The 21,759-nt window shown below is 39.3% G+C and overlaps 1 protein-coding gene across 2 annotated transcripts in view; it reads left to right on the top strand.

Annotated features, from left to right (window-relative positions):
- Window positions 1–21,759, top strand: part of LOC138957044 (uncharacterized) — a 67,860-nt gene that overhangs the window by 12,207 nt on the left and 33,894 nt on the right. For both annotated transcript variants that reach the window (XM_070328216.1, XM_070328217.1), the window contains exon 3: window positions 20,126–20,224. In XM_070328216.1, coding sequence (XP_070184317.1) covers window positions 20,126–20,224 — 99 coding nt within the window. The remainder of the gene's footprint in view (window positions 1–20,125; window positions 20,225–21,759) is intronic.

Genomic DNA, 21,759 nt, shown 5'->3' with positions numbered 1-21,759 from the left:
TCTTTCTTTTATATCTCTCTCGCTCTCTCTCTCTATTACATAATATATATTTATAGTATTCTCTCCTCACTTTTTCCGTCTCTAGCTCACGTTCCCTCTCCCCCCCCCCCCCCCCCCCCCCTACCTCTACCTCCCTTATCTCATAATAAGCGTGCGCGCGCAACGACAGTAAGAGAGAGAGGCACAGAGAGATAATGTCGTATTCTAAATTTATTGATAGAGGAGAGAAATGTATTATAAGATAAGAGAGAGAGGTAGGAGGGGGGGGGAGAGAAAGAGGGACCATGAGAGATACAGAGAGCGTGAGGGGAGAAGGAATACTATTAGTATCACTATCAATAAATTATGGGAGAGAGAGAGAGAGAGAGATAGAGAGAGATAGAGAGAGAGAGAGAACAAGAACAAGAACAAGAACAAATCTTTAATTGTCTAAGGCCACAGCCCCTTACAATAGTGGTTAAAATAACAGCATTAGTATCTGCACAGTTATAAATTATAGTCACGCATAAAATTCAACAAATACATTAAGACCCTGATGTCACTGAACCTGATTTATAAGGGTTCGTCTCTTCTGTAACATGAAGAACACAAATCTGCTGAAGCTGTTCATCAAATTATCCTCATTACTGCCACAGAAATACACAAGTTGTTGTTGCAGCGTCTTAGAGATCGAGATTGTTAAATACTTTGCTCGAAGGTCTTGATAAAAAGGACATAAAAATACAACATGGTGTTCATCTTCTTTATCAGCTGTACAGAGAGGACAGTTTCTTGTCGTTTGGTTTGGTGTGTTCCGAAACTTGTGAGCGTTGATTTCGGATACTCCTGCGCGGAAACGAGTAAGAGCAACTCTGTACTTAATATCTTCGATTAATTCAATGTATTTCTCTTTTTCCAAACATGTTTTGTAACAATTATAAATGTCGAAACGTTCACTGCATTCTAAAAAGGAGAGAGAGGGAGAGAGAGAGAGAGAGAGAGAGAGAGAGAGAGAGAGAGAGAGAGAGAGAGAGAGAGAGAGAGAGAGAGAGAGGGAGAGAGAGGGAGAGAGAGGGAGAGAGAGAGAGAGAGAGAGAGAGAGAGAAAAAAATTGTATTCTAAATTTATTGATAGAGGAAAGAGGGAAACAGAGAGAGGAGGGAAAGGGAGAGAAATCGAGATAGGGGGAAAGAGAGATATATATTTGTACTCTAAATTTATTATAAGATACAAGAGAGAGGGGGGGGGAGGAGAAAGAGGGACCGTGAGAGATACAGAGAGTGTGAGGGGAGAACAGCGGTAACCTTCCACTACCTAGGGTTTCTTCCCAGCATGACTGTGAGGTCTTGACACGCACCATGCCAAAGACCAACAGTAGACAATTTTAATGATGAACTCGAACTGCCTGAATCTGTGTTGCCTTTCTCATTGCAACTCGGCTGCATGATCACATGCCTGTATTTGTCATGTAAATTCTTACAACCCCGGATACAAAAACAAAACCAGAAAATGACGCCACAGTTTAAACAAAAAAAGCATGGCTTTAATTTAAAATAGCAACATTAACACCTAAATGTTTGTTATAATGCAGTAAAACTATTACATATCTGATTATTCTTATTCACCTATTTTGTCTCCTCTACCCCTGTGCGTGTATTGTATGTGCCTCTTGTTTTATGGACTGGGCAAAGGAGCTGCGCCTTCGGCTATCAGTGTGACTGACTTTTAGGGTTTAACGTCCTCTTAGACCAACTGGTCTATATTGGGACAGGTATTGGTAATACTTTGATTCGAACAAGCCCGCTGTGGCTGTCTTCTTCGACACACCAGCATTGGGTTTGTCTCGTCAAAGTATCGAAATACGATCATTATAATCGGAGACGAGAGATGATGCATGCGTGTCTTCGTGTTTTCCAAGCCCTGAGACTTTCGCTGTGAACGTGGGATCTTTTTCGTGCGCATGTGTTCACACGGGGGTGTTCAGACACCGAAGAGAGTCTGCACAAAGTTGACTCCGAGAAATAAATCTCTCGCCGAACGTGGGGATCGAACCCACGCTGATAGCGACCGACTGGCTACAAAGCCAGCGCGCTACCAACTGAGCTACCTCCCCGCCGCGCTATCAGTGTCAAGTTACCAAAGGCGGAGGGGAAGTGTTTAACTAACCGTATCAAGCTTGTCGTGCATTCCGAACGCGTGTACTGGAGTGACTGACAGGGGCTTGTCTGGACTTGACTGCGCCTGAACTGATGCGTTGTTTCATCGAACTATTGACAGTTAAAAAGAGAAGTACGCCTTCTTTTGGTTTAAATACATATTTATCCAACAGTCCGAATTACAATAGAAAGGGCAAGATGAAGAAACACAAAAGCACGAGGCTCAAATAAGTGCTACCAAAATTAAACAGAAACGTCTCTGGCGAACGTTTTAAACAGTATATTAAGACAGTATAAGCATTTTACTTCACAGTTATTTTTCAAGTCAGTAATATCAGTATAAATATCACACACTTGAATGTTGTCCAAGAGCTTCAAGGCATAGTCACTGATGTCATTATTTCAGTTATTGTCAAGATTGTGGGTCATGAGAACTTAATTGTAATATTAATGGTTTTATGATAATACTAAAAATAAACAGCAAGAAAAAAATATGAAAAAAGTTATAAGTGTATAGTACTTGTCTTAATTATAATAGTCCTGATTTTGTGATCAAGTGCTCTACACAAGGCTAGATGTTATCAGAGGTCAAGGATGTCAAATATCACGTAAAGTTGAAGCAACCAGAGCATCGGTGGCTAGCAGAGGAACCTCCGATTGGGCCACCAGAAGTAGAGGTGAAAGGAGAGGCTGGTGCAGCGGGGTGCCCGAGCCTCAGAAGGGTAGTTGGCGATGCAGCAAGGCCATTGATATCAGCGTGAACTTGTTATCAGCCGGTGCCGTTATCGGGTTACAGCCGTAGCCCTTTCGCCGTGGCTTCGCCGAGCTAGCACTGTAACTCAGATGCTGACCACCGGTTACGGGTTAGCGGCGCCACAGGACCATGGTTTCAGCGTTCCTTTTCGTGTTGGTATCAAGTTACCGTGCCCTGGCCAAGAACGCTAGCATTGAAGAAGGGAGAGAAAAGTTCTACCTCCCCATCTTCGGTTTATGTAAACGACTAGGGCTCCTTGCATTAGGAAGTATTCGGATTCTAAATGTTTATTATTATTATCACTAGCAATACTCGTGCTCCTCACGGGATGTAACAAATGTTTTATGATTTTCATTAATCACTGATGGTGTGGATATTAAAGTGTCTATGCGAATCCATACCATTATCAATTGCTATTATTGTTGCAATGGTCGACTTATCTTGTCTGAATCATGACTGATTTATTATTGTATTCATAGCTTCAAAGCGATGGTGATTCAGTGGAGTAGATTAGCTCCCCTGATCAGCGAAGCCTTATAACTATCAGTCATATGATTACCACAAATATGATGGTTAAAACCCTTATAACTTTGGAACCAGCCAACCATTTTTTTAAAATGAAATTAAACATGAAGACGCAGCACATTAAAGAAGAAAAAATTCAACTCGATTTTCTGAGAAAAACATTTTTGCTGTGATTATGTAATTTTTAACTGCTATTTTGTAGACCCGTCCTCAGAGTATGTAATGAAAAAAAGTTTCATTGAAATATTCCCAGAACTTTGGGAGACATGGCTGATTATGTATTTTGACCATCGGGCCCCGTAATGACCTTGACCTTTGACCTATCCAATATAAATGTTGCACGCAATAGGCTATCGTGTGTCTACATCTACCTACAAAGTTTGGTTGAAAAATACTTAGCCGTTCAGGATTTATCGCAGTTCCTATATTGTGACATACATGTATACATACTTACGGAATGGAACAATCGCAAACGTCCCCGCTGGATGACGAATTAAATTATAAAAAACGTATCAGTAAAATAAAATAACAATGAACAGCACACATTCCCTGAAAAGTAATGTAGCGTAGGGGAAAGGGAGAAAAAAAAAGTGACACCGCGTGGATTCGAACGTGCGTGATTAGAACGTGATGAAGCAAGAGTGTCCTAACCAACTGGCCTACTAATAATTTGCAAAAGTTTCAGGGAGAAATACAGCTATGACATTACAAAAACCATAGGCAATGGATGTTCCGTTTGCCATTCCAATAAGTAACAACAATAATAACTTGATAGGTTTGAGAGTGAACTTGATTTGACATGATACTGTGTTGTCTAAAGTGTTTATTGGATTCTCGGGCAGTTTTATCCCGGACGGCTGCATGTCGAGCTTCAGGGGTGCCTAAGGGCATCCGGCGGTAGGTAAAAATATTTAATGTTCAAATAAACCCACTTAATTAAAAAAAATAAACACATTAGTCCCAGCCAGTCCTGATTGAGGTGGCCTCCACTATGCCCATGCAAAAGGAATAACGTGAAAGTTGCCCAGTACCACAGAAATTAGCAATTTCGTGTGACTGAGGCTACCAGTACCTGTATTAATATATGAATTATGATTGGCAACGGTAAGCGATTTCACACAGATTAGCGCGGGACAAATATTGACAGAATTTTTTTTTATCATAACTGCAATGTTCTTCTCCCCCAAAAAACAACAACAACAACGCAACACCTCCCCCCTCCCCAACCCCTAAGAAGAACAGGTCCGACAAACCCCTGCGTCACCAAGTGAGCTTTTTTTTTTAAATTAACGACGCCAATGGGATTCGATCTCCTGCCTCAGACACTTTCGTTTTGTCACGTTAGGAGAGCAATTTACCAACTTATCTATTTTGCGTCTTGACAGTTCGCGTGAGTGATATTTTAGTGACTTGTGTGACATATAGACTGACCGGAACAAACACAAACGTCCACCCTCTGGGTGACGAACAACACATTTGCATTCAAACGAAGTAGTTTGTTGATCATAGTGCAATTATCCCGTTTGACTTGTGTCTGTTCTCAATATGACTAACATATATATGTACTCATTTCTCCCAAATAGGTAAAGCTATTGAAACTCATTTTGGCTATGAGCTCGAGGTCCATGGGAATAAACGCTCATAATTATGTCCTGCGGATCGATGACCCTGGTGTCACTCAAAATTATCCCGTCAGGAAATGCTAGTGGTAAGGCGTCCGCCCCGTGATCGGGAGGTCGTGGGTTCAAACCCCGGCCGGGTCATACCTAAGACTTTAAAATTGGCAATCTAGTGGCTGCTCCGCCTGGCGTCTGGCATTATGGGGTTAGTGCTAGGACTGGTTGGTCCGGTGTCAAAATAATGTGACTGGGTGAGACATGAAGCCTGTGCTGCGACTTCTGTCTTGTGTGGCGCACGTTATATGTCAAAGCAGCAGCGCCCTTCGTGGTCGGCTGGGCGTTAAGCAAACAAACAAACAAACTCAATTGTCTCCAGTAAGGACACAGTTATTTTCTCCGAAATTAAGGCCCCAGTTTGTGGTGATTGATATTGATTTGCTCTGTAGTTTGATGATCCTAGTGCCAACATTATCCCGTCAGGCATGGTTTAAATGTTTTCGTTTGCACCCACTTTTCTCCAAAACTGATAAAACTGGTGACACCACTATTCGGAAGCATGCTCATCGGAGTCGATGCCGAGAAGCTCTGAACTTTGGTGACCCTAGGTACCATATTATCCGGCCAGGAAGGGTTTTAATATATGCTCACTTTACACCCGTTAGGGTCTATATGTTCTATCAGCCCCAGATACTTTACTTGATATTTGCTTTCGGTCCAGCCGACTCTTTTGAGCCATATCAGGACCAATCAGCCCGAGATGTCTTATCATTTCGATGAAGAAGACTTTAAATAATAAAACAACAACCACAGCACGAGATGATAAACGGAAAGTATTAGGATCCTTATGGTCACTTGTTAATTATTATTTTGTTACCCCTTTATCACATGCCGGCTATTGATACATGCCATATCATTATTTTTGTTATCAAAACGAATACGTTGTGTGTGTGTGTATTGTTAGGAAAACTCCAATCTTTTAGATTAGTTAACAATGTATCAAGAAAAATCACATATTTGAGCGAGTTTCTAGGTGACCGTCTTCGTGATTAGGGACCTAATGTACATCCTATATGATCTTCCATGAATGGGTTCGGTTGCTATTTGAATTTTCTGTAAAAGGGGTCGCTCAGATAATCGTCAAAATGTAACTGACAAGTCCAGTGGCTAACGAAGGAAAGCACCGATCACCATCAAGACTAAATCACTACCAGATGTCAGTAGGAATGTTGGTAACTGATCCACTGACCGCTATCATCATTGTTTCACTACTCGCGTACAGAACTGACTGGGCTTGCTAATAAGCAAGCGTTAGTTTGTAACACATTCCCTGGCCCGTCCCAAGAGAACATGAAAGATATATATTTATGCTACACGGAAGCGTTCTGCTTTAAGCAGACTACATGTATAGACCGAAACAGTTCAAAATAATGATACTGGATTCAGACTTCAACATTATTGTTTTCATATTAGGCCTACGAAAAATGACTTACATAACTTATTTTATACTCGTTAAGAGAAATAATACATGCATCGAGGGACATTGCTTTTATTCTAGGCTACATCTCTTATGGAGGCATCTTACACACTCTCTCTCTTTCTTCACCCTCCCATCTCTCTCTCCTTCTCTCCCCCTCTATCTTTCTAATATTGACAACACCCCTCATATGATCACTCAACCTCTCCCCATCGCCCTCTGTCTCTCACCTTCTTACACACACTCTCTCTTTTCCCAACTCTCCTCTCTCTCCATCTCTCTCTCTCTCTTCAATAATGACACCCTCCACTCTCGAATCTCCAAACATTCGGTTAAACGTGATTAACTGGTATCGTACCCCTATGACAGCTAATATTCCATATTCTCTGCATTCTCTGCTTGTTGCATTACGTTAAAGGTTTTAATGCTCTTTTTTTTCAAGCCACATTTCACGTCAACCAACTTTTATCAAGACGTTATTCAAAGCGTCATTGTAGAAATGACATTCGGAAATATTAGGGGAATCTCTGTCATAACATTTTTTTCTATTTGTTTCCTATCAGGCATTTTTTGTTTTAATCACAAGTAATATGATACAGACACACAAAGAGAGACACCTATAGTGACAGCCGCTCTATCATGCTAGGACTGGTGTCAGTATACTGTGACTATAATTATGAGGATGTCAATCAATCAATCAATATGAGGCTTATATCGCGCGTATTCCGTGGGTACAGTTCTAAGCGCAGGGATTTATTTATTTTATTTTTATTTTATGCAATTTATATCGCGCACATATTCAAGGCGCAGGGATTTATTTATGCCGTGTGAGATGGAATTTTTATTACACAATACATCACGCATTCACATCGGCCAGCAGATTGCAGCCATTTCGGCGCATATCCTACTTTTCACGGCCTATTATTCCAAGTCACACGGGTATTTTGGTGGACATTTTTATCTATGCCTATACAATTTTGCCAGGAAAGACCCTTTTGTCAATCGTGGGATCTTTAACGTGCACACCCCAATGTAGTGTACACGAAGGGACCTCGGTTTTTCGTCTCATCCGAAAGACTAGCACTTGAACCCACCACCTAGGTTAGGAAAGGGTGGAGAAAATTGCTAACGCCCTGACCCAGGGTCGAACTCGCAACCTCTCGCTTCCGAGCGCAACTGCGTTACCACTCGGCCACCCAGTCCGATGTAACCCTCTGCGACTTCAATCTCAGTGTGGCAGTACATTAATCTGCTGACCATAAACAAGGAATGCGTCCAGCTGTCTCTCTAGCTCTCCAGTAGGTTTCTCAGCGGGTTACCTGCTTGACGACGTGCTAATTGATGGCACGCGAACCGTGTAATGTATAGCCACTGCGCGAGTCGAACCGCTCTACGACTAGCTGCTCCTCTCCACGCCCCCCCCCCCCCCCCCAACCCCCACCGCCAGCCCCACGCATCCCTCTCTCTCGCCCTGCCTCTCTTCCCCCGTTCCTCTCTCCCCCCCCCCTCCCTCTCTCCCCCTCCCTCTCTCTCCCCCTCCTTCTTTCTCCCCCCCCCTCTCTCTTTACCCTTAATTGTCAATCCGTTTTTCATTGCTAAATTCATACGAATAAATAAAAGCTTGATGTTTAGCAAGAATCACCTCTGATTTGTTATTTGCATTGTCACTGAAGACTAAACCGTCAGTGAAACTTAACAGTTCGCCACCTGTTTACCTCTTTTTATATTTTAATCCAGACAGCATTATCCACCACCACCCATTATATAAACATTCTATTTTGTGTAGTCCCGATATCAATGTTGCACACCTTTTGATGCAGCTTTTAATAATATAAGAGATTTGATTTATACGTATTCCCTGTTTCACCCTAAAATATCCAGGTAATATACATATTTCCTGGAATTTGGAGGCCATTTTTAGACGTATTCCCTGACTTATATTTAGTAGCATTCAAAAGGAGATACTTTGATGGAGTGAAAAATCTCTCTCTCTCTCTCTCTCTCTCTCTCTCTCTCTCTCTCTCTCTCTCTCTCTCTCTCTCTCTCTCTCTCTCTCTCTCTCTTATGCTTACAAATATAACAACAATCGCATAACAATAGAATTTACAACACAATATTACACTGTTTGCACCAATGAAGTGAGAAAAAATGACTTTTGTATTGGCAAAATCAACAAGCCGTAATAACTCTAGTTGGCGAGATATATTTTGTTTGTTTGTTTGTTTGTTTGCTTAACGCCCAGCCGACCACGAAGGGCCATATCAGGGCGGTGCTGCTTTGACATTTAACGTGCGCCACACACAAGACAGAAGTCGCAGCACAGGCTTCATGTCTCACCCAGTCACATTATTCTGACACCGGACCAACCAGTCCTAGCACTAACCCCATAATGCCAGACGCCAGGCGGAGCAGCCACTAGATTGCCAATTTTAAAGTCTTAGGTATGACCCGGCCGGGGTTCGAACCCACGACCTCCCGCTCACTGGGCGGACGCCTTACCACTAGGCCACCGTGTTGCGGTTTGGCGGGATATAGTGATCCTTACATTCGTTCGAAAAAAAAGACCAATAAAGCTACCCTTTCAAACCATGTTCTGAGTTTTTTTGCTTATTTGCTATTGTGTTTGGTTGTAATATGTTATATAGAATTGTGCATGTGAAGTGATATTATATTTTTAAATATGGAAAAAGTGAAAGCTGATTGAAAATTTATGGACAGATTAATAGATGAAAATGGCTCTCAATAACGACGCAAAAAGGAATTTTACAGGAGCAAGTGAGATTTTACAATAACGTGTTTGATAAAAATGGGAATTTTGTTGAGGAGGATGCTGAAAGTAAAGTTCTTAATTTAAATATTCCTCAGTTAAATGACGAACGAAAATATGGTTTGGAAACTGATTTTACCGTGTTAGAAATCGGCAGGGCGCTGTCTTTATTAAAAAATGGTTCGTCACCAGGTTTAGACGGATTGACTACAAGTTTCATGAAAAAATGTTGGCCTAAAGTAAAAATGATGGTGGTTAATTCCCTTCAAAGTGCATTTAGAGTCGGTGAATTGTCAGATACTCAGAAAAGAGCAGTTATCACGTTGATCCATAAGGATAAAGATTTGCCGAGAGATAGCCTTAAGAATTGGAAACCCTATATCTGTAACCAATACAGATTATAAAATGCTGGCAACATGTTTATCGCAGCGCGTATCTGGTGTTATTTCTGACCTCGTGTCAGAAGATCAGACAGGATGTATTAAGGGAAGAAAGGCAAGTAACTTGATTAGATTAATTGATGATGTCATTAATTACGCTAATGAAAGAAATCAAGCAGGTATATTACTTGCCCTTGACTACGCCCGAGCCTACGATTCCATCTCAAAAGACTATGTGGTCTGATCCTTTAAAAAATTTGGTTTTGGCGAAAAATTTGTTAAATGGATTAAAGTTTTAAGAGAAGTTAAAAGGGCAATAACCAACCTGGCTCTTCCACGGTCTCAAATAGCATTACATATTGGTTTAATGACAAACACCACGAGCTGCATAAATTATATGGGTTGGATTTCGGAAGAAATAAGTGTAGAATTATTAGCAATACACAAATCCGAAGTCACCCCAATATTAAAGGATTTGCCTTACCAGATGTAGGTTTTGCAGAACAAACATCGCGTATCTTGAAACTGGCTATGTACGCCGATGACATAACTGTTTTACTTCAAGATAAAAACGACATGGAAACGGTTTTGAAAATTATTGATGATTTTTCCAATATATCTCGCTTAAAATTAAATAAAAGTGAAACGGAAGCAATGTGGTAGGGATCGCGTAAAAACTGTCAAGAGAAATATTGCGATATTAAATGGAATACCCAGGTTAAAATCATGGGAATTAGTCAGTTTTAAAAATGACATCCCGGCCTCTGAAATTATGGAAAATTGGTCCAAAAAGACTTGAAAAAGTTGAACAAATCATTTGCAGATGGTCAAGAAGAAATTTAAGTATAAGCGGCAAATTATGTATTATTAAGTCCTTCTTAGTTTCACAATTTGTTTACGTTATGCAGGCGCTTCTTGCTCCTGTTAAAGTTCTCGATAAGTTGAATACTATTTTGTTCAGGTTTCTCTGGAAAAGGAAGTATTCAAATACAAAAGCCTTTGAAAAAGTTAAACGAAATGTATTGTGTAATGTGGTGGAAGAAGGTGGTATTAACATGATAAACGTCCACGATATGCAGACTTCTTTTTTACTGACATGGGCAGCAAAACTTCAACAACAAAAACATGAACCGTGGACAACGATTCCGTTAAGTCTTTATCAGGTATTGGGAAGAAATTTACTTTGTTTTAAAGCCACAACACTACTAAAACCAAGGTATTGAATGCATTCGATCAAACTTTTAGACAGAAGTTCTCTTAAAATGAATCCATAATAAAGCATTGATTTATGAGAGAGAAGATCGCTTTGGCGATCAATGTTTGTGGAAATATAAAAGTGGTTTATAAAAATAAAAGCTTATATTTAAAAAAATGGATAGAAGCGCATTTAGATATGGTGAAAGATATTTGGGTTAACGGAGATATGATTCCTTTTAACCAGCTGTGCACAAAGAAAGGATACAGTCCCTCTAGATTTTTTGAGTACCGCGCAGTGAAGACTGCTGTGCGAGCGCTTGCACTTCGCAAAAACACAGCCAGCCCGCGAGCAGGCGAACACAATAATGACCTTGACACACGGAACCCTGTGATCATTAACCCCTCCGCGAGAAAGATTCGCATGCTGATAGTCCAGTCTAAAGCGAGCGAGCCTTGCGCTGCTACATTTTGGTTACATAAATATCAGGTTAAACTAGATCACAGTCATTGGCTGTTAGCAAGCAAATGTACAAAAGAAGAAAGATTGCGATTGTTACAATGAAAAATATTACATAATATTTATCCCACGAATATATTATTAAATAAAATGAAAATTAGAGAAACAAAATTATGTACATTTTGTAAACACATTGATTATGTTGAACACTTTTTTTTGTCAATGTGAGAAGTTGACGAGCTTTTGGGAAAATGTTGTCCATTATATTTTTAGAAATACAGGATCAAATGTGCACCTCTCAGAACACGATGTCTTGTTTGGTTATCAACCTAGTAATATATGCCAAAATAATAAGGTACTTAATCACATTATTTTGATTGCAAAAATGTGTATTAGTAAATATTAGTATGGTGATAGATACGATTTGAATAGTATCATTATTGGAAAATAAAATGTACATTAGAAGATTGTGAGTAATGTATAAGTCGAGATGAGGTGAAGTGATATATGACGTTTGTGAATATTATGAGGGGGGTGGGAGGGAGCGGATGGACGAGAATAAGAAAAACAAAAAAACAAAAAAAAGGAGAAAAAAAAAGTAACCATCTATGGCTCCTCAATTGCTTTTTGTATAAACAACCATGCAAACCACACAAAAAAAAAACCAACAAAAAAAGAAACCGTTTTCTCCAATTTAAAAACAAAACAAAAAAACAAGTCGCGGAAAGCGAAATTACTACATTTTAGTCAAGCTGTGGAACTCACAGAATGAAACTGAACGCACTGCATTTTTTCACAGTGACCGTAGTCCGCCGCTCGCGCAAAACCCAGTGAAACTGACGAGACTGTTTAGCGCGGTGATGGTTTCGCTGTGCTGCATAGCACGCTTTTCTGTACCTCTCTTCGTTTTAACTTTCTGAGCGTGTTTTTAATCCAAACATATCATATCTATATGTTTTTGGAATCAGGAACCGACTAGGAATAAGATGAAATTGTTTTTTTAATCGATTTCGGAAATTTGATTTTGATCAGAATTTTTTATATTTTTAATTTTGAGAGCTTGTTTTTAATCCGAATATAACATATTTATATGTTTTTGGAATCAGAAAATAATGAAGAATAAGATGAACGTAAATTTGGATCGTTTTATAAAAAAAACAATTATTTACAATTTTCAGATTTGTAATGACCAAAGTCATTAATACATTTTTAAGCCACCAAGCTTAAATACAAAACCGAAGTCCGACCTTTGTCGAAGATTGCTTGGCCAAAATTTCAATCAATTTGATTCAAAAATGAGGGTGTGACAGTGCCGCTTCAACTTTTACAAAAAGCCGGATATGACGTCATCAAAGACATTTATCGAAAAAAAGAAAAAAAAATCCGGGGATATCATACCCAGGAACTCTCATGTCAAATTTCATAAAGATCGGTCCAGTAGTTTACTCTGAATCGCTCTACACACGCGCACGCACACCGGCACAGACAAAACTTGACTAAATGTAAAAAGAGAGAGAGAGAGAGAGAGAGAGAGAGAGAGAGAGAGAGAGAGAGAGAGAGAGAGAGAGAGAGAGAGAGAGAGAGAGAGAGATGATAATGATGATGATGGAACTTTATTTTTCAAGGATAGAGGTTTAAGGTGACGCCTTTTCTTACAACCGGTCCTTACTTCTAATACAAATGTCTAATAAATGATAAACAAGTAAAGCAACATGACAAATAAACAAAGTAAACGAACGAACCAGCAAACAATCGACAAGTAAGCAAACAAGCAAATAAACATAAACAACAAAATGACAAAGTAAGGAACATACAAATCAAAAGCAAAACATGCAACATATTAATTGAGGTTATACATGTAAAGTGATCGACGGTTAAAGTTCCATCCTCACCTATTCACACTTTACTGACACTATACACAACCATCAGTGTGTATAGGAAACAGGTACTTAACGCCTTCGTCCGTACGGGTTACACACTGTGTATAGCCAAACGGTACCTAATGTGGATTTCGTACGTACAGAAGTCACACAGATCCGTCTGCGTATGACCGGTACCTAAGGTGCTCCTCGTCCGTATGTGTGTGTGTGTGTGTGTGTGTGTGTGTGTGCATGCGTGCGTGCGTGTGTGTATGTGTGTGTGTGTGTGTGTGTGTGTGTGTGTGTGTGTGTGTGTGTGTGTGTGTGAAGCGATTCAGAGAAAACGACTGGACCGACCTTCATGAAACTTAGCATGAAGGATCCTGAGTATGGCTTCCCCGGGCTTTTTTTTTCTTCATTTTTGTGATAAATGTATTTGATGACGTCATATCCGGCTGTTTGTGAAAGTTGAGGCGTCATTGTCACGCTCTCATATTTTAACCAAATTGGTTGAAATTTTGATCAAGTAATCTTTGACGAAGTCCGGACTTTTGTATTGTATTTCAGCTTGGAGCCTTAAACAATAATTAATGAGTTTGCTCATTAAAATTGTCATTAAAATCAAAATATCGCAAACAGGTTTAAAATTGATTGCATCGTATTCTTCTTCAAATGCCGAATCTAAAAATATCTACATATGTCATGTTTACTCTTAAAATGTGATCACAATTAACGAAATTAGATTAATTATTACTACAATTAAAATTTATGAAACCGATCCAAAAATGATTTCATCTGATTCCTTATTATTTCCTGATTCCAAAAACACATAGATATGATACTGAAATTGTATTCACAACAAGCTCAGAAAGTTAACAAGAATACAGAAAAGCGCGCTTTCCTTCTTAGCGCAATATACGCTACCGCGCTATTCTTGCTTGTCTATTTTACTGCGCTTTGCACGTGAGAAGTGAGCGATTTCCTTCTCGCGGCGATTGACGAAGCTGTATCACGGGGGATAACCGGTCATTAGCGGGACTGAGGCTCTACGCGGGGCCTGACACGATTGAAGGCACCTTTTGTCAGTTTTCTTGGTCTTGTTTGATTTACGTCGGGATTTAAAGTAAGCTACAGATTCGGCGATGCCTTACATTGTTTCTCGATGCAAAAAATGTCATAGAGCGGTTCATATTTGTCCGTAAATTACCATCAAAGCTGAATATGTCGGCGATCGAGCGCCGGAAATGGCTGTTCGATGGGTTTTGGAAGTAGAAATGTGCTTTATTTCACAAAATCCGCTCGTATTTGACGTCGGTTTGGGATTTTAATGGACGATGGAGTCACTGAAGATGCAAACAAGTGATATTTCGGGGGTAGAATATATCGACCGACCCTGTAGACGAGAGGCGGTCACATTTAGTCACGCGTGGCTGCTGACCGCGAATGGGACAGCAGATTCATAATTTGTTTTGATCAGTAACATACACTAACAGTCTTTGTTTTTTTTAGAAATTATTATTTTAATCCAAACAATCATCAGAACATGCACACACTCTCACTCACACACACACTCTCTCTCTCTCTCTCTCTCTCTCTCTCTCTCTCTCTCTCTCTCTCTCTCTCTCTCTCTCTCTCTCTCTCTCTCTCTCTCTCTCTCTCTCTCTCTCTCTCTCTCTCTCTCTCTCTCTCTCTCTCTCTCTCTCTCTCTCTTACATACCATTCTACACACACAAGCTAAACAATAAGACAGGTTTGGAATGTGTATTTATTTATGGAATCCAAGATTGAGTAAAACATAAAATAATTTAAAGTAACATACCTTTTTACGTTACCAACTGATAATGTTACTACACATGTAATATGTACAAATAAAATCTGTCAAACTTATTTGAGGAACCAAAAATACACATGCATATGGGCAACTCCCAAAAGGTGCTCCCTGTCAGATGACATTTTTAAAATATCCACACATAGATTATACTAGACAAGGGTGTTGGTATTTGTGTTGACCTGTGTATAGTGATTGGGGACTGGGGGAGAGTAAACAGCATGTTTCCACTGTATGTGAAGTGGCTTTATGGAAAATATGCCAGGGGTATATCCTGATGCTGAACTATTGTTAAGCATGTTCAGCGTATGGCTTATTGCATTTGGACTTGCATGTTTTGTAGCACTGGATTGAACCAGGTAGTTACTTTATGTTTGGCATACCACAAAAAAATAACAACAGTTTCTTCTTCCTGATCAAATTTTTAATATCCCACTTTGTTCAAATGAACAGATTTGTCTGCAAAAGATACAAAGGCTTGAGTGAACTTTGATATCAAAATTGGCCAAAGATCTGCTTTATGTGACAACCAAATCCTTTATTCACAAACATAGGGAGTCGAAGCAGCACTAAATTAAGCAATGTGAAGAAGCTTAAACAAGAAACAAATATTTTTCTCAACATGAACCCCTTTGTTGGAGAAAAAAGCATATGTGAATGTTTCTTGTGACAATAGCGTCATGTGTTGCAACTTGTCACGAGAAACATCTTAAATTATCCAGAGCCAATATTACAGGCAGTCGTGTGCTTTTGTTTTGTTTAACGTCTTTGATCAGAAACATTTTAGATCAAAAGAAGCAGTACATTAGGCCAAAAAAAAAATAGGTCTGTTTACGGTAACCCGACCGACCCTATTTTTTTCGCGCGACCCTAGACTTTTTTTTGGCATTTGGAGAAAAAAAAAATCTTTTGTTTTTTTTGCAAAATAACGTAAAAATATGGGTTTTTTGGAGAAAAAAATAAAAATAAAAAAAATAAAAAAATAATCCCGACCTACCGACCCTATTTTTTGGGCCTATGTTACCGTAAACAGACCTAATTTTTTTTTGGCCTTAGATAAAGTAATAGATTTACAAGGTGCTGTTTCTTCCCGGATGTCGTTTTCAAAATATGTCGCCAAATGGGTCCAACTTTGTTCGAAAAATTAAGTTAGTAAAATCGTTATTTTGATTTTAGGTCTGGAATCTGCATTCATTTATTTGTTAAATACTGAAGTAACCCACCTTAATGACGAGTATTAAGAATAATATCTTCAAAATGCGAGAGCTTCTGTTGACGCGTTTCACAAAAAATGTCGTATGCGTGGAAGTTACATGATGTCTGCAATTAGGGTATATACTGCGTATTATTCGACATTGTCTTCATTTATGTGGCTGCATGCTGCCCCTGAATGTAGTTGAATGTAAAATGTCAAATGAACATATCTTATCTTTAAAATGTCACCCAATCTTTTCCCTGCCTAGCTTGTTAGGGGGATATTGCGCGCCCTTGAACTTGTCTCTCGAGGAACATGGGACGCATTCTTACGATAAAAAAAAACATTCGCTTTCTCCGGGATGAACGGAGAAGAAACATTCTGAAAAGACAATTGAAAGCCCGCAGATAAACTATAGAGACAGGCAAATAATTGTCTACTGCTGCCAAAGACGCTTTTATATTGGAAGCAATAACAACGTCACGAAGCTATTCTGAGTTTCGTGGTGAGCGTGAACGCTCATTCACTGATCCTGTCATAACAATAGTCAGATTCAGAAAACAAAACCAACAAGACTTACAGTCAATGAACTATTTTATTCAGCTGCTAGTTGCGATTGATGTTTTCGCAGCAATGTTAGGTGCTGACCAGAGAAATTGAACCCGTCACGTCACAACCGCCGCCCGCTGCTGTTCATAATATAGGATAAGCTTATATTTAACCGTCGCGCAGACAATAAAATATATCTAAAACTGATCAGATCTTTTTAAAGTACCCCCTGTGTAACTCAATTCAGTCTGGAAAATCCAAAGATGTGTCACCAGTTCGGGGGTTTTAGGACATATTTTACAGTGCTGTTGGTGCCTACTTGCCGAGTGGCTATCTGGGGTCATATTCTAAATGAAATATAGAAAGTTAAATATCAAATGAAAGGAAAATGAATAAGCTTTTCATATTTGCAAAGAGAATTGTGCTATCTTTAAAGGTAAAAACTGTTATGGGGGTGACAACATGATTTTTGTTGAAATTTGTACGCCCATTTTTTGGAACACGTGACAAACACAAAGAAGAAATTGTTTTTGTGCTCAGTTTATTTTAGATATGCTGCTAACTAGTCTGTTTGGGCATTCATTTTACATAACATAGCAAAGTTTTATTGAGTTTTGCTGATAAACAAAAAAGTTATTGTCACCTGAATACCCCCACCCAAATTTCAAAGTTGGACGTTTCATGACATACGCATGCCTAAGGCACACACAAACAAAATTCTGTTTACGGTATCCCGACCGACCCTATTTTTTCCCGCGACCCTGGACTTTTTTATGGCATTTGGGAAAAAAAATATATATTTTGGTTAAAAATAACTTAAAAATATGGTTTTTGGGGGAAAAAAAAAGGTTTTTGTTTTTTTTGGAAAAATAACTTTAAAATATGTTTTTGGGGGAAAAGAAAAACAAAACAAAAAAAAGTCCCGACCTACCGACCCTATTTTATTGGCCTATGTTACCGTTAACAAACTTTTTTTTTGTGCCTAATAACGCATTCCTATAACTAACTTATAACAAAAACCCAGCTTGTTTCTGTCATAAAGTGTGTCTAACATATGAGTTTATCCACTGTCCGACCCATCCAATGTAAATGTTTTTGATGATTAGATAATTGGTCAGTGGAAAACTACAGGGGGGGGGGGGGGGGGCATCGTAAGCTTGCTTACGATGGGTAAGGGAGCGAACTGGTAAGAGTTAAGGCATGACCTATACACAAGCACGTGTTCAGTGCGCACAGTGGAAACTGGTCCCAGAATCGTAACACCAAGGACCGTAACAGCAAGGACATTTTGGGTGTTTTTTGTGTCGCAATTTCCAAAGCGACGTCGCTTTGAAATACATTTGTGTGATTCTTGATCTGGATCAAAATCTCTACAAAATGTGATATTTTCAGTGTTTGAATCGAATTCTTTCAATTTGAAAGCACCGTAACAGCAAGGACAACATTTTGAGGGACATCTCACCTTAGTTGAAAGGCAGCAATATTTTGATGTTTTTCATGTCGTCTGCAACTGAATAATGTAGTTAATCAATTGATGAAAGAATTGTCTTTCTTTAGATCTAATTAGATCTGAGTTTGGCGATCCACATGTTTTAGTGTTATCAAGTTTGTTCAGTCGTAACAGCAAGGACAATGTTGGTGGTACAAAAGGGTTTTTTCGTATTATGCACCCCTAAGACTAAGTTTTAATGAAAATTTTAACTTTAGCAAAAAGAAACCAATAAAGACTATAATGTGACAGAATTTCATGATTATCCGATACTAAAAAACAGAACAAAATAGATCTGAAAGACTGGTTGGCGACCGTTAGATACTCGTTTTTCGGCACCCTTGCGTCAGATAACTCACGCTCTACATACCGTATTAACATAACATTGTATTTTTGATACAGGAAGTTAATGACCCTTGGACAACGAACAAAATGATACAAAATGTTGTCTAGTTTGTTTTAAGACGCGACGACTGTGCAGAGCCAAACTCCGGGGACAGCTTTCGCGACATTTTTTGAAAACGACCCATAATTATGCGGTTCATGTAAATGTCGTTCTCGCTGTTAGAAAACGCAATTAATTAGTAACAGCAGTGCTGTTTCTTGTGACATTTGTGACGTGAATTTTGCGACACACAAAAAATAGTTTTAATCATGAAATCCTTGTGTCCATTGACTGCCATCCTACCCCCTGTTACGAGGAGTAGTTCTGAAGCATCTTTCTGGATTGCCTGATTTTGATTACTTTGGGCAAAGAAGAAAAGGGACAGCCCTTGGCTCAGTATGACGTGAACAGTCACAAAAAACTGTACATTTGTTAGTGTTAATTTCAACACTTTAACATACATTTTTTAAACAAAAGAGTGTTCCACAACGTAGAAGCAACTTTAGTGTACATGTTTCATTACTTCAAATAAAAGAAAACAAATATTTTATTATCAAATGGAAGCTTTTCTAATCACACCAAAAACAATTGGGGAAAATACAGAAAAAATTGGGGGTAAATGTATGTTTGAAATTCAGTAAAAAGATAATAGTAATACATTAGTTTGATATCATTACATTTAAACATTTCAGATTGCAAAAAAGACTGTTAGTGTATGTTACTGATTAAAACAAATTATGAATCTGCTGTTCCATTCGCGGTCGGCAGCCCCGCGTACGATCATCTCTCACATTTGACCGCCTCTCGCCTACAGGGTCGGTCGATATATTCTACTCCCGAAATAGCACTTGTTTGCATCTTCAATGACTCCATCTTCCATTAAAATCCCAAACCGATGTCAAATACGAGCTGACATTGTAAAATAAAGCACATTTCTACTTCCAAAACCCATCGGACAGCCATTTCCGGTGCTTGATCGCCGATATGTTCAGCTTTGATGGTAATTTACGGACACATATGAACCGCTCTATGACATTTTATGCATCAAGAAACAATGTAAGGCATCGCTGAATCTGTAGCTTACTTTAAATCCCGACGTAAATCAAACAAATCCAAGAAAACTGACAAAACGTGCCTTCATCAATCTTGTCAGGCCCCGCGTAGAGCCTCAGTTCTGCTTATGACCGGTTATCCCTCGTGTGTATTGTCTTGGTGGAAAAATGCAGTGCGTTCAGTTTCATTCCTTGAGAGTTAGATTTGCGACACATATAGAACGAGAATAATGGTTTCATTCCTTGAGAGTTAGATTTGCGACACATATAGATCGAGAATAATGGTTTTATTCCTTGAGTTCGACAGCTTGACTAAATGCAGTAATTTCGCCTTTCGCGACTTGTCTGTTCTACCGTCATTCCTCCTCATTCCAACTTTTAGTTTTCCGTCCCTATGTTTGTAAAAAATATAACGATCATGAATCTGTTTTTATTTAACCACTGTCCCTTGTTTCCACAGATGCAGACGCGTATGTTGGTTCTTCTGTCTGTGTGTGCTCTCGTGGCACGACCAAGCGAAGGTGCTTGGTTTGGAACAGTATGGGGGGGTGTCAAAAAGGTACACTTATTTTTCAAACAGGTATAGAAGGTACACACGCGCGTTTGTATGTGAGTGCGAGTGTGTTAGTGTATGTATGTGTGTGTGTGTGTGTGTGTGTGTGTGTGTGTGTGTGTGTGTGTGTGTGTGTGTGTGTGTGTGTTTGATCCTGTTTGTCTGTGTGTTTGTCGAGGGTATTCGTGAGCGTGCGTGCGTGCGTGCGTGCGTGGGCCAATACACCTCATAATTTCACACTTTTGTGTATGGTATACTAATATCTATGTTCGCCCATCGTAGACTGTGAACGCTTTCATATATCACTCAACATGCATACTGTTCAGAGTATGATACCAATTATCATTTGTGATGTCATTTTCTTTTTCAAAATGGGGGTAATGGTACGATTTGCAGATCGATGCAGTGATGTTTAGGTCAAGTGTTTTATGTTTTTTGGCTCGCGTAAGTGTAGCCTATGCGATCGTAACTTTGTCTGTCTGTGCGTGCGTATGTGCGTATGTGCGTGCGTGTGTATGTCTGTGGTGGAAACTTTAACATTTCGTCATTTGAAGACGTGACATTATGACGTAAGAGGGTTAGACGTCACGCGAAGGAATTACTGAAAGTCTCGGTCATTGTTATTTTGAGCGGGCCGAGACTAGTTGGCAGTCGCTACATGCAGACAGACAGATCTAGATCTAGTGTCTCGCTTTCTTGCACAGTGTCACCTATGCTTACTGTGTGTGTGTGTGTGTGTGTGTGTGTGTGTGTGTGTGTGTGTGTGTGTGTGTGTGTGTGTGTGTGTGTGTGTGTGTGTGTGTGTGTGTGTGTGTGTGTGTGTGTGTGTGTATGTGTGACGGAGTGATTGAGTTTGTGTTACTGTTTGTCGATTTCTTACGTGAGCCTTGAAGGCTTCGCCTCTTGTTTAGCATGATACTGTGCGAAATCTTTCAGCATTGTGTTAATTTGTGGGTACAATCGGGTGGATGATTTAGGACATATGTTTATGTAAATTGGGAAACTGATCTTATTTTACCCAACCATACATGTTACGCAAATTCGCTATTTGCAGCCATATCGGGAAGACTTTCTTTCTTTATTTGGTGTTTAACGTCGTTTTCAACCGTTCAAGGTTATATCGCGACGGATCGGAAAGACGCGTTCCATTTATTCAAATAGAAATAATTCAACGCAAACCAGAGATGTCCATCACTTAAAAGATAGGCCATTTAATTGTATATGATTGATAAGAAAAAAACCATTCCTCGTTTAAATATGACTTTTGGCATATTCAAAAGTCTGAATCATGAAGTCTGTCCGGTCGTTTTCTCTCATTTATTCACACTTTGTTTGACATACTCTGAAAACCTCACAGGCAAAGTATTAGCAAAATATTAGTAACATCGATTTTTGGAGTGAATCGGTGCCCTATGTCTTTAATAATAATAGCATGCCTGATAAAACGTTCCTGCAAAGAGTCGTGCTATACGTATTTATCTTTTATGATACCAAATGTTCCCGGGAGTAGACTACCAACTGTGCATTCAAATCGGGATGAG

The sequence above is a fragment of the Littorina saxatilis genome, unplaced genomic scaffold, assembly GCF_037325665.1.
Source record: "Littorina saxatilis isolate snail1 unplaced genomic scaffold, US_GU_Lsax_2.0 scaffold_426, whole genome shotgun sequence".
Classification (NCBI taxonomy): domain Eukaryota; kingdom Metazoa; phylum Mollusca; class Gastropoda; order Littorinimorpha; family Littorinidae; genus Littorina; species Littorina saxatilis.
Note: the sequence above shows the minus strand (reverse complement) of the source record. Positions and strands in the feature narration are given on the sequence as shown.